The sequence below is a fragment of the Gopherus evgoodei genome, chromosome 6 (assembly GCF_007399415.2).
Source record: "Gopherus evgoodei ecotype Sinaloan lineage chromosome 6, rGopEvg1_v1.p, whole genome shotgun sequence".
Classification (NCBI taxonomy): domain Eukaryota; kingdom Metazoa; phylum Chordata; order Testudines; family Testudinidae; genus Gopherus; species Gopherus evgoodei.
Genome location: NC_044327.1, coordinates 100956350 through 100973959, shown reverse-complemented (window position 1 = coordinate 100973959; position 17610 = coordinate 100956350). Strand labels below are relative to the sequence as shown.

At 43.8% G+C, this 17610-nt stretch overlaps 1 protein-coding gene across 3 annotated transcripts in view; it reads right to left on the bottom strand.

Moving 5' to 3' along the window:
* Positions 1-16968, bottom strand: part of ANKRD55 (ankyrin repeat domain 55) — a 66038-nt gene extending 49070 nt beyond the window's left edge. For all 3 annotated transcript variants that reach the window (XM_030567904.1, XM_030567905.1, XM_030567906.1), the window contains exon 1: positions 16566-16968. In XM_030567904.1, the coding sequence (XP_030423764.1) occupies positions 16566-16605 (40 nt within the window). In that variant the 5' untranslated portion in view covers positions 16606-16968. The remainder of the gene's footprint in view (positions 1-16565) is intronic.
* Between the last annotated feature and the right edge of the window lie 642 nt (positions 16969-17610).

Here is a 17610-nt window from a genome sequence, read left to right as displayed (position 1 = left end):
TGTCTACACTGCAGCTGGGAACAAGCCTCCCAGACTAGGTAGACAGATTCCCACTAGTAGGTCTTGAGCTATCACGCTAAAAATAGCAGTGTAGACATTGAGGTTTGGGCTCTCAAGCCCACCTGACCCCTTAGGCTTCAGAGCCTGAGCTCCAGCCTGAGTCATAATGTCCACACTGCTATTTTTGGTGCGCTAGTTCAAGCCAAGCCAGTGTAAGTCTCTATATCTGGGGCTCAGAGGTTTGCTCCCAACAGCAACATAGACATATCTCTGGCACAACAAAGTACCTGCTTCAGTTATGCAATAGATTTCAGGCCTGATGCTCAGTTACACTACCAGAGTGACATAAGCTGACCAGCTACCTTAAGGCCCATTCATGTAACTGAGGGTCAGGCCCTTAGCTCTTTAGAGTGAAGTTTGTCAGGCCACTGGACTACAATGTTAGCAAGGGAAGGTGACAGAAAAGTGATGTTTAAGTAACGTGAATGGGAGGAGTTGACCAATGGAAAGGGAATCTAAGTTAAGGGTGGCATAGCCTTACGCACATAATTTTCTGTGCTAACATAATTACATTTGAAAATTATTTGTAGGATAAAAAAGTCCAAGCAGCTTTAAAGAAGCTTGTTCAAACTATTTACTAACATACAAACAAATGCTTATTGTTATTTCCTGGATGAATACGTGATAAAATGTCTTTAAAATATTTAAGAATTATTTGACATACAAGTCCAATCCATGATCCTATGTGGTCTCGGCTCCATTCCCATTAGCTCCACATTATAATTTCCCATCCAGCATAATTCCTCACACATGACCTTCTCTCCCTAGGAAACAATCATTCTTACTTTTAAAACTTGGCTACCAGGGAAACTGAATCAACTCTCACCTTGAGAAAAGTTAGTCTGTCCCAAGGTACGTCTACGCTACAGGATTATTCCGATTTTACATAAACCGGTTTTGTAAAACAGATTGTATAAAGTCGAGTGCACACGGTCACACAAAGCACAATAATGATGATGACATATACCCTGAAACACCCTGGACAATGTGTTTGACCCTACAGGCACTGGGAGCTCAGCCAAGAATGCAAATGCTTTTCGGAGACTGCGGGGACTGTGGGGTAGCTGGAGTCCTCAGTACCCTCTCTCTCCCTCCATGACCGTCCATTTGATTCTTTGGCTTTCCATTAGGCTTGTCACACAGCACTGTGCTGTGGACTCTGTATCATAGCCTGGAGATTTTTTCAAATGCTTTCTCATTTCGTCCTCTGTAACGGAGCTGTGATAGAACAGATTTGTCTCCCCATACAGCGATCAGATCCAGTATCTCCCGTACGGTCCATGCTGGAGCTCTTTTTGGATTTGGAACTGCATCGCCACCCGTGCTGATCAGAGCTCCACGCTGGACAAACAGGAAATGCAATTGAAAAGTTTGCGGGGCTTTTCCTGTCTACCTGGCCAGTGCATCTGAGTTTGGATTGCTGTCCAGAGCAGTCACAATGATGCACTGTGGGATACTGCCCGGAGGCCAATACCGTCGATTTGCGGCCACGCTAACCCTAATCTGATATGGTAATACCAATTTCAGCGCTACTCCTCTCGTCGGGGAAGAGTACAGAAAGCGGTTTAAAGAGCCCTTTATATCGATATAAAGAGCCTCGTTGTGTGGACTGGGTGCAGTGTTAAATCGGTTTAATGCTGCTAAAATCGGTTTAAACGCGTAGTGTAGACCAGGCCCCACTCAAGGTTAGTGCTTATAGTCTTGGTAGATGTAGACAACTGACATGAAATCTGCCTCCAGAAATACAGACCCTCCCATTCCATTACTGTTAAATTGAGACTGTAGCACAGGCTGTTTTTCTTTCAGTTAGTCTCTTAAATTGCACGTTTTAAACAACTTATAAATAAAAATTGATAATTTTAATTTAAAATCCAGTTAGTAGTGGAAGAGGAATGTTCTGGGGTTGTTAAGTAGATATTGAGCCTTTGACCTGTAGGTCACAGCTTTCAAGATAGGTGGGATCAGAAGTGACTAAGAGCCATTACTGTTTGATGGATGCTCAGCAGCATACAAGTATGTGAAATAATGGCAGTGGTTTCAGTTCAGTGTCCAATAATAAACAGATTTCCATATTACACAAACCACTATCACAACTGGTAATTTTGGCAGAGAGGCCAAGACTTGATTATGTCATGGAGATCAGTTCTAATTTCGTACTCCAAAAGGAGCATCTGCTACATCAAGTTTGAAGCAAATTGGCAGGGCAGAGAGGTGACGTTTATGTTACTGGTACTCCTGCTATAGCTATTCTGCAGCTAGATGGGGAATTCCGTCTTGAGTGCTGTCAGTGGGAATCTTTCACAGTTATAAATGGTTGGAAATGTTATGGGGGTGGCAAGGGGAAGAAATTGATGGAACAAAGGAGCAGGATCAATTTTTTGTGTGAGGGTAACTAATGAAATTGAGGTATTTGTAGCCTGGGTGCTCACCTGGGATTTTAAAATTGCATACACTTTGCATATGCAAGTTTTATGCAAAAATCTTCAGGCTTTATAAAGCGTAGGCAGGCCAACTCTTGGCAGAGACATGGAGTGATCCATCTAGAAAAGGAAGCCAAATTCTCCAGTCCTTGAGTATGTGAGGCACTTACTCTGCCACAGAGCAATAAAATGAAAGCAATAGAACATTAATATTTAAGTTATAGCAGGTGGCTCTTAGATGCACTTTCCCACATAAGAAAAACAAACAAACAAACAAACCAACCAACAAACCTTCCTAGCCACAGTAACCTAACCTTGCCATCCTAATCCCCATAGCAACATTATAGCAACCTTCTTCCCACCCCAGGAGAGCCAGAGAAATATTCAGTGACTCTCTCTCCCCTTTCTCCCCTCCAAAAAATATTGACTCTACTGCTGTCAGTGGCATAGGGCTCTTTATAAGATTTACATAGCCCAAAGCCAGTAAATCCTAGCACAAGGCATGGGGATAGGTGGGGAATCCTTAACCAATAACAGGAATGACTAAATGAGCATATTATGTATTCCTAACTGCATCAAAGCCATAATATATCATTTGACACACATTTTAATGAATGCTAATTCCATTGATTTGATTTCAGAAAGGTGGCTTAAACAAGAGCTGTGTGTTTTGACATACCTCTAATCTCCTGTACCTCCTTTGCAACATGCTAAACTTTTGCATCACAGACAAGTTGAACTATAAATGCTCCCTTTGCTAAGCTCACCTAATTTCTTTTTGCAGACATGTCACTAGAAGGTAACTGACAGACTGAGAAATTGTGTCAAAAAGGGGACTAATACTGCAGTCAGGTAACATATCACCTTTTTCATCTCCTTTTGTAAGTTGTTTACAGTACCAGCTTGTGGATTTTTATTGCACGTTTGGGGTCACATTCTCAGATGGAGTGAACAGACTGTGACGGTGCAACACCAATTTACCCCAGCAGCGGAACAGGTCCTCTGCATTCAAGTGTATTTACCTAACTTAATTTGCTTTCTCATTATTCTGTTAAAAACATCAATAAATGCTACATTTGTTTCATCTAAGCTGACTATTAGGCTGTTTTATCTGGGAAATTACTGTCTGGCACTGTTGAATGGAAGCTGTCACTTATCTTCTCAGAAGCACAAAAGGTGCATATGGGTCAAGTGTTAGGAGAAGCCTGTAGTGTGGCTACACATAGCACTGCTACAGAAAGAGCTGCAGGTACCATTGTGGGCAAAGAGCCAAATGATGTATGGGTACAGGATGCTGTCATCATTACAAATCTGTGTTTAAAAAACAAAAAACACTAAACACTTCTAGTGTATCTTTAATGTTCAGGAAAAAGGAATGTTAAAGGTTGACATTTCTGTTCAGCATTTCTGAAATATGTAGTAGCGTTCCACAAGGATATAATTTCCTTCACGACATTAAATACTAGCAGTTTGTTCTGAAAGGAAGTGTATACAATATGATCTTAATATAGTGTTTTACAAGGAATATGTTATATGTGCACGTGATCTTTTTGTTAGACTAGACTTCAGTTGTTAACATCCTCAAAGAATTGCTGGAGCTAAATGTATATGATCTTACTGACAAGACATTTATACATTATTAATTATGGTATTATTCTTAGTGATTGTAAAACAGAAAAGTTGAAAATCCAGGTGTTACATGTTCAATGTTGTGAAGAATTATGTATTTTTATTATTTGCTTTCCCCATCATCAGTAAGATGCTGCTTGGTCTCCTCTAAAGACCACCAGTGTCTGGCAGATAGTGAAATATGACATATCAGGCTCACTTCACAGCAGATCAGCATGAACAACAGTGCTTAACAACAAGCATCCATCTCCCCCATCCCTTTGATGCTTGAAGTAATGGGACATGCTTTCCTTTCTGGCTGTACTGTGATAACCTGTGTCATGAATGTTAGTATTCTCTTCGGCCTTCCAGCAACAGCTAATTAATACTCAAGTAACAGCATGCAGTGTATGAACACAGAATTCAGAAATCACTTAATTCTCTTATTTTATGGATTTGGTTATTTAAAACATCCTTGTGTTATTCAGACCTGTGAGTTAGCAATGTAAGAAAGAACAACTTATTAATGGAGAGACCAATTGTATGGATTAAAAAAAAATTAGACCTCATCTCTTGATACATTTGGATAAAGAATGTTAAGATAGCTCAAATAATACCTCTCTGCTTTTCCCCTCCCTCTTCCTGCCCACTCTCCCCCAAGTCCCTTCTCTCCTTCCCTGCTTTTTTTTTTTTTTTGGTGTTATTGTTACCACCACCCTAATATGCTATGTCTGTGTAACATTTTCGGATTTTATATTGACTGGTCTCACAACTTTGACAAGTTATATGATTGTGTTGATATCCTGTGAAATGTGGGGCATTTGGTAACATATACAAGTTGCGAACCTTTTTGTTGTTGGTGTATTTTTTCTTTGTTTCTTTATGAAAATAAATAAAAACACACACCAACAAAACCATCACAGTATGCCAGAGTAGGTACATGACAATTTCAATCCATAAAGATAAAATTTTTGATGCACAGTCATGAAACTACATGTTGTTCTTTGGGATTGTCATTTTGAAAGTGAATTATACCTAGAAGACAGGAGTACAATATATGATTCTCTGCTCTATTAAAGAAACCCCCAAAGTCCTGGACCTAAACATGATGTTTATTCACCATCACATTGTCTTTTCTCCTCCTCTCCCAAGTGTCTGTTTTTCTTACTTAGACTAAAAGCTCTTTGGGACTGGTGCTCACTCGCTTGTACAGTACCTAGAGCAATGGGACTCTGATCTTGGTTGGTTAATGGTGCTGCCATAATAAAAATAAATTATAATAAGCATTACTATCTGAGGGAAAGACAGCAGGATTTTCAAAGCCCAAATATTTTGTGCCTAAACCTGTAGTTACATGCAACAATATGTCATTCTGAGACAATCTAACAGAGTGTACTGTTAACGGAGTATCAGGTTCTTTTTTGGCTGATGGCCCTACTGGCCCATTACCAGGTAGTGCCCCCTCTATCCCACATGGATGACCCAGAGATCATCTTAGGAGCTGCAAGAGCTTAAACAACACTTAACCTAGTGGTTCACAGACTTTTAATGGGACACTTTCCCTCCTATGCTTCGTAAATAAACTAGAAATGTCAGCCTCCCCCTCCATTTCTTTCCCTCCAAGCCCCCGCCCCATGTGTTTTATCTTCTCTCCTCTGCATGCTCTTGGACTAGCATAGTGTAAGCGGGGGAATGGTCCCGCTATTGTGGGGAACTTTCCTGGCTTCTTCACCGGGGTAGTGCAGTGGGCTAGCGAAAGGATCTGAGTCCTCGCTCCCACATCCTTTACCCAGAGGCCTCCCTGCCCTTGAGGACTCCCTTTCCACTCTCCTGTCTAACAGAGTCCTCGTAACCCCAACAAGGCTGGGCCCAGGATTCCTGGGGGGGCTCAACCCCCAACCCTGCTGTGGTCACCTAGGACAGGGGCTAGGGTGTCCCCACTCCGGGGTACTCTCTTTGCACTGCGCACTTCCCTGACCCACTGATCACATCATACAATTTAAAGCAAATACAAGTTATTTAATTAACAAATAATTTTAAAAAAGAATAAGGAAAAATGGGAAAGGTTAAAGGAAAACATCACCCTGCTCTGTGGCAGGGACCATCACAAACAGTGTCTCTGGACATCAGGGCACTTCACAGTCTGTTCCTTGTAGGTCCCAGGCCTCATTCTCAGGCCCTAGCTGTGCTGCAGGGATGCTGCGGGTCAGACAGTTGCTCTGGTGGTGGCCACACTCTTTCAGGCTCTGGGTGGCAGGGACCCTTCTTCCCAGTGTCACCCCTGCTCTGTCAGGGTTATGATCCCCCTCCAAGTCTGGCCTGCAGAGCCTCTTGGCTGAGACGTCTCCTTGTGCTGGGCCCACTGCCGAGGGTCCCCCTCGCTCTCCCCAGCTGCTCACTGCACCCAGCTCCGGACTGCTCCAGCCCGTTCCAGCTCCACACTGCTTCAGCGCCGCTGCTGCTCTGCCTTCAGCTCCCTGGGCTGCTTCTCTGGCCTCTCTGGCTCCAGTTGCTACAGCTCTGCTCCCAGGGCAGGTCTGCTCTGCAGGCTGCTTCTGTGAATCTCTCTCAGCACCTGCTTCCTGGGCTGCATGTCTGGCCCCTCTGGCTCTGGTTGCTGCAGCTCTGCTCCCAGGGCAGGTCTGCTCTCTCTGGGCTGTGCTCTGGCTTTTTGGGCTGCAGCTCTGCTCCTAGCAGCTTAGCTTGGGCCCTTACTCTCGTCTTAGCTCGGCCCCACTCTGTCTGACCCAGGTAATTCCAGCTCACACAGAGGACGGGACCCACCCTGGCCTTCTGTCTCCTTGATTAGCCTGCTCGCCCTGTCAATCAGGCTGACCTGGAGCATTGGCCTCTCGCTATTGTTCCTGGGGACTGTCAGTCTCAGGGTCCTGATTTGCCATTGATCCTTCCCCTTTTAGTGCTGGGAGCTAGCAACCAAACACTCCCAATGAATGTTAGTAAGGGGATAACAGCCCCCTTACATTAGTACCCACCTATCCTGGCAGCACCCCCAACAGGGGGTAGAATCATAGAATATTAGGGTTGGAAGAGACCTCAGGAGGTCATCTAGTCCAATCCCCTGCTCAAAGCAGGACCAACACCAAGTAAATCATCTCAGCAAGGGCTTTGTCGAGGTGGGCCTTAAAAACCTCTAAGAATGGAGATTCCACCACTTCTCTAGGTAACCCATTTCAGTGCTTCATCACCCTCCTAGTGAAATAATGTTTTCTACTATCCAACATAGACCTCCCCCATGACAGTGTTGGGGTAGCCTCTGAGACTTTGTCCACTCAGTTCCCAAGAACTCAGCTCAACTCCAAACTTATCACTGAGGTTTCTTTGGCATACAATCAAACTACATTTGAACTGATCAAGCTCAAGTGTAGGGGTGCATATAGGGTGTACCAGACATCCAAAGTTACACAGCAAACCTCTTTCTTTATATACATTTATACATTACATTGCCTCACATGTTTTGGGACTGGCTTGGTTATTCTGAAGAACTCAATTCCTGTACCATATGCTCTGTGTCGCTACACCCCATATTCTTCATAGAAATATTGTTATGATATAAATATAGCATAAGTAAGATATGTTTTATGCAAGATGGGTCATGTAAGGTATCATTGGAAAGGTTATGTTTTACTGAATATGATTATCCTATTTGTATACATGTATCATTTATGTATCTGAAGTTAGGAATATTGACTATGTAACAATTACAACTGTGGTTGCACCTGGGAAGCACCCACTAGACAGTATGCAATCAGCCTGGATAAGCCATTAGGAAAGACAATAGGTCTATGAAGATGTTGATCTCTTGTCTTCATGGAGTTCCTTCCTGTGGTCATTACAAATAAAACTGGTCTCATAGTTGCTTTAACACTGTAAGGTCATGTGATAATGTCACCTAGTACAGAGTACCGTCTTGGACACTGATGGTATTTTTCCACTTAAATCCTATTTAAGGCTGGGAAGTGAGTCAGTCAAGGTTTTTCTCCATTGCCTCCTGTAGTAGAGTGGCGCTGGGGCTCAACCCTCCTTGCAGGTGGAGGGGAGCCACACCGGCCCACCGCGCTCCATCAACTCGAGGTCCATGCCTTGCTGTGGGGCGGAGTGAACCCACAACAGTTAGCAAGTGGCCCAGGCCCTTAGGCAGGGCGGGGCAACACACACAGTCGAGGCTCAGGCCTCGTCAGCGGGGCTGAGCACAGGGGAACAGTATATAGCCTCCACAGGTCAGGGGAGGAGGGAGTCTGCCACCCTTGAAGGGGTGTCAGGGGGAACGCAGGCCCTCCCACTCCACTGCGTTCCAGCCTGGGGCCCTAGTAGCGGTCAACACCGCTAGCGGTCAGTGGGGGATCCTGACCGAAACACACTGCCATCGGCTCAGGTGAGCCTGCAGCCTGACTGGGGTTGGCTGCCCCCGGGCCACTTCCAACCTCCCCCTCACTGGGTACCTGCCCTCTGCCAGCGTAGTCCGGGGGATCCCAGATCATGGGTTCCTCAGGGTGTCTGGCATCAGGAGGTCCAGTCCACTCCTCGGGGTACCGGGTGTCAGGAGGTCCGGTCCACTCCTCGGGGTACCAGGCATCGGGAGGTCCGGTCCACTCCTCGGGGTACCAGGCATCGGGAGGTCCGATCCACTCCTCGGGGTACCAGGCATCGGGAGGTCCGGTCCACTCCTCGGGGTACCAGGCATCGGGAGGTCCGGTCCACTCCTCGGGGTACCAGGCATCGGGAGGTCCGGTCCACTCCTCGGGGTACCAGGCGCCGGGAGGTCTGGACAGCTCCTCCACAGGCCGAGCATTGGACCGCTCAGTCGGCTCCTCTGAGTACTGGCCCCAGGGGAGGTCAGGCCAGTACCCCTCCGGGTACCGGGCATGGGGTAGGCCGGGCCCAGCAGGAGCTCGGGCCCTAACGTCTGCCTTCTCTGGCAGCCTCCTCCTAACTGAGTGCTGGGGCTGGGCTTTTGTACTTCTGGTCCAGCCCCCTGACTTCCGGGGGGTGGGGACAGGCAGGACGGGCCTTGGACTTCCTGTCCCGCCCCTTGACTTCCGGGGGGGCGGGAACAGGCGGCGAGGCCTCCGCCTGTGGCCGCACCTTCTCTGGCCTATGTCCCTCAGGAGCGCGGGGGAGTGGGGCCCCCTCACTACACCTCCCCACCTAAGAAGGAAAATTGCTGAAAGCGCTTGAAGAAACAAAGGAACTAAGCTGTGGAAAGGCAAGGGCTGAGTCCAGGCTGAGATAAGGGTCTAGCCTGTGAAGAGAAATTACTGGAACTTTAAGCTGCAGAAACTCTGCAAGCTGCCTAAAACAACATTTAGGGTGAAAAATTACCTTTTTTTAACCTGTTTCTTTAGTAAATTAAGCTTAGGTTGTGTGTTTGTTTTATTTGCTCAGTAATCTGCTTTGTTTTGTTTGTTATCCATTATAATCACTGAAAATTTACCTTTTGTAGTTAATAAACTTGTTTTTGTTTATTCCAAAACCCAGTTGGTGCAATTCATATCTGGGAGATGGGGGGACAAAAATCTGTGCATATCTTCCTCCACATTGAGGGAGGGGTCAATTTTTATGAGCTTATGTGGTACAGATCTCTCTATACAGCATAAGACTATATTATTTTGGGTTTACTCCCCAAAGGAGATATGCACGTGAGCTCTGGGTAAATCCCCGAGCTGAATCCTCCCACACAGAGCTGATTTCAGTCTGTGTCTGCAGCTGGGTGTGGCCTTACTTGTGCATATGCTAGAGAAGGCTTGAGGTACAACAAGGACAGGGGGAGGAAGCCTAAGCTAGTGGAACGGGTGGGCTCAGTGGGACCTCAGCACATCAGGTGACACCCCGGATAGAGGATTCAATCCGTCACACGCACGCCTTACTCTTTATCTCATTTTACATTCCAGGCTTGTCTTATTCATTGTTAATGGTGTCCAAGGTGTTCCCCTTATTTTAGCTAGTACCAACATTCTGTTTCTTGCCTGCTGATTTATTTGCCTCCCTAATCATCTCCCTCAAGAAATGAGGCTCCACCCATGTCCATTTACTCATGTCAAGCCAGGCCTACATTCCACTGCTTTTTTTTTATATTAGCATTCGTTTCATTTTTTAAGTTCACTACCCAGCAACACATTCCCAAGACTGGTAGCTGTGATCATTTGAACCACCATAATATCGGGCTCAAAGTACAAACCAGGCGGTGCAAGCTCACCTCTTCCAGTAGAGTTCACCAGGGTGTAATTCCACATTAGAAGCTTGCTCTGCCTTTAAAGCATCCTTCTGTAATTTGCTTTCATTATAGTATAAAAAACTGGTACAAAATATCAAAAAATCTTTCCATTTATTACCACAGGAGATTTGGGTGTGAAACAGAACATAGGCCAATTAAAATAGCATTCCCTGGGTCTGTACCAGAAGTGGCCCTCTTTAGCCACCACAAAAAACTTATCAGCAGCATAGGCAATTTTTACTTTACCAGCCTCTCAACATCTCAACCGTACCGTGAAATTTGGAGACTATTCCCTCAGAGTGAATCCACATGCCAGCAATTCTGTTTGTAAGACATTACACCTGCACATGCAAATGTCGTCCAGGTGCAAACAGCAGTTCAAGCCTGGCACTTTCCAGACCTTGCATTGTCTTACAACAGTATTTGAGGAGGGAAAACAAACTTCTTCCTCAATGTACATGTTACAGTGATTTCATTTAACTTCATGGTATTGGGCCTTTGTTAATTTTCTTACACCCTGCACCAACTCGTGTCACCTCTTGTGCCAAATTTTAGATTTTCTGTCAAGATAAAAGAATGCATGTTTTCTTGCTTCCATAGCATTTAAGGCTGCTTTCACTTTGTATATCACAGTGGTTCTCAACCTGTTTATCATTACGGGCTGCAGACTGAGAACCACTCCATGCCCCCCTTAACACCTCTACAATCCCTGTGGGGCTAAAGCAGAACTCTGGGTGCTGGGTCGGGCAGCCAAGACCCAGATCCCCATGTGCGACTGGGAAGCTGAACCCTGGGCCCTGCAGCAGGGCCAGACACCAGACTCCCATGTGGAGCTGGGCAGCTGGAATGTGGGACACCCCTCCCCTGTGTGGGGCTGGACCTGGACCCTGCAGCATGGGGCCAGGCAGCTGGAGTCTGGGACTTCACTGTGCAGGGCCAAGGGGCCAGCAGCCAGAAACTGGGAACCTGAGATGTGGGGCCGGATGGGGGGAATAGATCCGGACCCTGCAGTGCAGGGCTGGATGGCTGTACCATGGGACCACCACCCCCATGTGGGGCCTGGCAGCCAGGCCAGGTGACTAGCAGCTGGAGCCTAACCCTGGAACCCTGCTGCATGGGGGCTAGGCAGCCTAACCTGGACAGCTAGCAGCTGGACCAGGACCTCACATCACAGGGCCAGGTGGCCAGACTCCAGGACCGCACTGCACAGGGCCAGGCGGGTCACATCTGGACCTGGACCCTCCACCCCCAACAATGGGCTGAGGAGTTGGAACTGACCCCTGAGCTGAACCCCTGGGGGTGCTCCAGTATCCCAGCAAAACTCTAAATCCCAGTGCTCCTCCCCACCAACCTACCCACAGATTCACTCTCTCTTGCCCCCTGAAGTACTCACCAGCCGGTGAGAGCAGTGCTCCTGAAGGCTGCCTTACTTCTCTCTCTCTCCCTCCTCCCCTCAGACAGCCCTGCCCCTGCCAGACTAGCAAATTTTGATTTTTTTTTTTTTAAATCACATGGTTGTGGCCCAGTTAGCACACAGCTGGGCTGCACGTGGCCCACAGGCTGAGAACCGCTGATATAGCATGTATTGCCACCTACTACATGTATTGTTATTATTAGAACACCTATTAAATAGGTGTTTTGTTAAATTTTGTGGTCCCTAGCTATGCTGTAAGCAATTTAGTAAGAGAGACCAAATAAATCTTTTAATTTTGCTTTGGCTTAGCCTTGTCAGCTGAGCCTTTGAACTTTCTTCTTTTTTTAAATGCTTTTACATGTCTGACATTTTCCTTTTGTAAATTGCAAATTATAAGCAAATACCATTTAATTTTCTTAAATATAAAAATTGCAGTTTAAAAATGATCAATTTAAAAAAAAACAAAAAGAAGACAAAAAAAAAACACAAGCGAGAACTTTTTGGTTGCGCCCTGATAACTGCTCTCTTTAACTCCCTTATTTTAATTCTGTGGCTCAGCTAGCTGAAGCTTTAGTAAGCTGATTGTTACATTGAAATTTGTGACAGGCAGTATTTTTTTTTAAACTTACTAGGTGTTCCCTTCTCACTCCATTTTTTTTTAAACACAACTGTACCTAGGTTACACCCCCATAGTATATTCAGAAGCAGTTAATCCATATTGGAAATTTCAGTGGCATCCAAAGGATCTCTGCTGTGCTCTTCCAAGCATTCCCCCTCACCCATAATATTCTCTGGAGTTCCTTTTTCACCTGGTCCCAATCTGCCCTTAATACTTCACTTAGGAGTCCAGAGGGTCCATCCTTATATTTAACCCACTTCTCCTGCATGGTACCAACTTGTTCTTATTTAAACCCTTAAATCCTTCCAGTGCCATTCCCTTAACGCTAGGCGGTGACTCTTACACTATGAAGTGTATGTTACCTACTCCAGACTAGAGGATCTGAGTGTGATGGGAACCCCGAGGTGCAGCCTGGGACCGTGGGACCACTGTCTCCCCTTAATTTTCTTCAGCCTGTGCTGTCTCTAACAATGCCTTGCTTGTGACCAGCAGCAAACTTATCCAGGTCTTGTTATCACTCAGTACAACCACATGTGGAGACCTCTCACCCAGCTAGATTGCAGGAATGCTCCCATAGCCACTCAGGAATCACACAGGGAAAGGCACCAGTCAAATCCCCTCAGCTCCCAGCACTGTACCCCATGAATATGCCATCTTGCACTGCTCAAGATGAGCAGTGCAAATTTATTCATTGGTTCACCACTTTATCAATGGAAAGTGGATATACACCAGCCTTTGCAAACCTGGGCAGTTTTGCCACACACTTCAGATAAACTCACTGGTAAAAGAAGCTTATTGGCTACAAAAGATAGATTTTAAGTGACTATAAGTGATAGGCAAAAAAGTCAGAGTTGGTTACCAAAATAAAATAAAAGCATGCAGTCTAAACTTTCAACACTACTAGAGTTGGCAACAGCTAGATTAAGCAGTTTCTCACCCCACTGGGTACTGCAGTTCATAGTACACAGATTTCACCCTTGAAATCTGGAGCAGTCCCCTCAGTTGGAGTATTCATAGTCTCCTTGTTCCTTGCCACATAAGTGGGTGAAGGAGAAAGGCCCAGTCTGGGCCCTCTGTGTTCAGTTTTATACCCCGTCCATGTGCTTGGAAAACACAAGTCCAGGCAGTCTGGGTGGGCATTGCTGAGTCACCGGGCAAGGTTAAGCAATTCCCTTGGTGTGGCCTTATCCAGGTGAGTCATTGCATTGTAGCTCCCTTGCTGGACAATGGTTGTTGATGGGCTGATTGACACCCCACCTGGGTGTTGGTTACTTTCCTTGCTTTTGCTTCTGGGTAACTAATATGTGGCTGATTCCCCAATTTACAGCATGTTTTAGTGACCACCATACAACACAATTCTCAGAACTTCATATGACAGAGAAATGTCTTTCAGCAGATCATAACCTTTTCTTTGGTACCTTACAAGGCATACTTTATATGTAAGATCACAACCAAGGTATAGAATGTCAAACTGAGTCACGGCACCAGTATGTTGGGGTAGCCTCAAGACCTTTTCCACTCAGGAGTCTTTTGGGGTGAATTCTGAAAACTTATGCACTCAGTAGCCTCCCAGACCTAATCACTGAGGTGTCTTTATTAACATACAATCAAACTACACTTGAGTTAATCAGGCTAAGTGTAGGGGGTAAGTACAGGGCATACCACACCTCCAAAAGTTACAAAACAAACTTCTGCTACACTTGCACATTACACTGCATTTACTATACCTTGCATTACATGTTTTGGGACTGGCTTGGTTACTTTGTAGGAACCAATTCCTGTACAGCGTGCTCTGTCCATGCACAATTTACTCTTTACCTCATTTATATTCCAGGCTTATTTTATCCATTGTTATCTTGTCCATTGTAAATGATGTTACCTTTTATCTTAGCTACTACAGATATTCTGTGTCCAGCCCCCTGATTTATTTAATCCTGTCTCCCAAAAAATAAGGCTGCCCCATGGCCAATTATTCATGTGAAGCCAGGCCTACAGAATGACCAATAACAAAGTTTGGCAAGAATGCTTATGTAGGAAGAGGAATCCCACCAAATGCTAGAGCCAACACAATGAAGTAATAGGTCTTGTCTATCTCTGTTTTGATACAAAACTACTCAAGATAGTTAAGTCCCAGGCAGACTGCGAAGAGCTACAAAAGAGCTCTCAAAACTAGGTAACTGGGCAACAAAATGGCAGATGAAATTTAGTATTGATAAATGCAAAATAATGCACATTGGAAAACAATCCCAACTATATCTATAAAATGATGGGATCTAAATTAGCTGTTACCACTCAAGAAAGAGATCTTGGAGTCATTGTGGATAGCTCTCTGAAAACAGTCACTGAATATGCAGCGGGAGTCAAAAATTTGAACAGAATATTGTGAATCATTATGAAAGGGATAGATAATAAGACAGAAAATATCATATTGCCTCTATATAAATCCATGGTATGCCCACATCTTGAATACTGCGTGCAGATGTGGTCTCCCCATCTCAAAAAAGATGCATCAGAATTGGAAAAGGTTCAGAAAAGGGCAACAAAAATGATTAGGGGTATGGAACGGCTTCTGTATGAGGAGAGATTAATAAGACTGGGATTTTTAAGCTTGGAAAAGAGACGACTAAGGGGAGATATGATCGAGGTCTATAAAATCATGACTGGTGTGGAGAAAGTAAAGAAGGAATTGCTATTTACTTCTCCTCATCACACAAGAACTAGGGGTCATCAAATGAAATTAACAGGCAGCAGGTTTTAAATGAAGAAAAGGAAGTATTTTTTAACACAACGCACAGTCAGTCTGTTGAACTGTTTGCCAGAGGATGTTGTGAAGGCCAGGACTATAACAGGGTTCAAAAAAGAACTAAATAAATTCAGGGAGGATATGTCTATCAATGGCTATTAGCCAGGATGGGCAGGGATGGTGTCCCTACCCTCTGTTTGCCAGAAGCTGGGAATGAGCATCAGGGAAAGGATCACTTGATGATTACTTGTTCATTCCCTCTGGGGCACCTGGTATTGGCCACTGTCGGAATACAAGATACTGAGCTAGACTGACCTTTGGTCTGACCGAGTATGGCCATTCTTATGCTCTAATGCTATAGAACACTAAGAGAAAAAAACTCAAATCAAAATGGATCCAGAAAATGACCATGACAAAACTGGGTTTTGCACAGTCACTGATTCCCATTGCAATTTGATGCATATGTATCTGATTTATATCAATTTATTCACAAATACCAGAATGGGATGCTGATGTGTTAAAGAGACTAAACAAGCAGTATTCTGGGTGTATCACTTGCATTTTGAAGAATTTTGATGTTAGCCTTTTCACCTACGCAGCAAGTCACAACCTTTTGTTTTACGGCCAACTCTGCTTTATCACCATGTGCACCTTACAGGTGCATACTGGTGACTGGGAAGATTGCACATAAGTCATTTTGGGGCTTTGTAAATGGACAGAGAGGTTTGATGTAACATAGTTGTTTAAACAATGAAAATTTCCTGCTTTGTGAATAAAGGGGAATATAGAAAATATAGAATTTTAGTGAATTAAGCAAGAAAGGATGTAAATTATATTAGATATCATAGCCCTCACCCTAACAAATACAATTCAAATAATCTAACTACAAAACAGATAACTAAGATCCATCTATATTTCCATAGCAACCTATTCCTGTAGAAAAACTATCATTGCGATAGGGCTTATTTTAGATTTCATATGTTAAGACACAGTAATATTTGTGCAGTGCATCTAAAGATTTCCTGAAGATAAATCACTTGTCAGTGTGTATTTCTTTCACTATTTACAGCTTATAATTCCAAAATTCATGAATTTAATTAGGAGAATGGGCACTTAGCTTTGTACAAGTCAAATACCACATTTTAACTGGTTCTAGTTTAATGTAACAACTGTTGTATACACAAATCTCAGAGCTGACCTTAAAAAAAAATGCTGTCATTCTTCCTGATGAAATCATAGATTTATTTTTTAAACAATACTAGTAGGCAAAAATAACTGTCCTTAACACTGATGCAAGAAGGTCCCTTTTGTACAGACAGAGTGAAGCAACATATGATAAACATAAGAAATACACATTAGAACAGACCTCCACCATAAAATATGCAGCATTGATTTACTAGCCAAAACCATAAAATTTCAACAGGCATGCTAGGACCAATGGCTTTTGAAATTAATAGCAAGTGACTTACCTTTGTGCTGATCAAACACTGATGAGGTACTAAAATCCATTGTGGTCTATCTCATTATTTGCTGTTAGACCAGGCAAATACCATTTCCGTGGTTTCCATGGAAGAATCCCATATATTACAGTAAACAATATATGCAATGATAGCTGTCACCAATTTTCTTGTTTGAGAATTCAATTCACTTTACTGCTGCAGATTGTTGTCAAGGCAAAGACATGGTCACTCACATAATAAGAATGGCATATTCTGTTAGTTACGGGCCCTGTTAAAAAGATGTCTCCAGAAATAGCCTACTTAAGCTTTTAGGTCTTGAAAAAACACTAGCTTAAGAGGGCAAGCTGTCTATGATCAGGCCTGAGAAAAAGACACTGCAGATCACCCAGCATCAGCAACAAGAATGCTGGCTTTAAACAAACAGAAATCTCAATGAGTGAATGAGGATTCACTTTGGCAAACAGAGCATGTGCAAAACTGCCAATGCAATTTGGATGCTGGATGTACTCATTTTAGAAGCCAAAACTGCATACGCTGTGTTCGCAGACAATACTGTCTTAACTGACTATTACATAAATATTGTAGTAGGCATACATTCTGTAGTCTATTAATTAATCAGCCACCCACCTATTTAACTGAGTGAGTTTTGAATAGCATGGAGAACATAAATAAAAGGGAATGACATTTATTGCTGTACTTAATAGATAAGGTTTAAAAGTTCTATATAACTGTTCTCAGTAACTACAGTCAATTGCAACAGAAAGCCTTTTTAATGTAAACATGTTTGGTGTGTTTTAGGCAGTGTTTTAATGAGATATTCCAATGCAACTTGTAATATACACATTTTATATTTACTCTTCAAGTCCTATGTCCAAGCCAAAGAAGAGGGAGTCCAGTTGTAGGCCTGTTAGTCTGACATCAGTTCTGGGCAAGATAATAGAAAGGCTGATATGGGACTTGATTAATAAAGAATTTAAATGAGGGTAATATAATTAGTACTAATAAACAAAGACTATGGAAAATAGACCCCATCAAACTAATTTGATACTTTCTC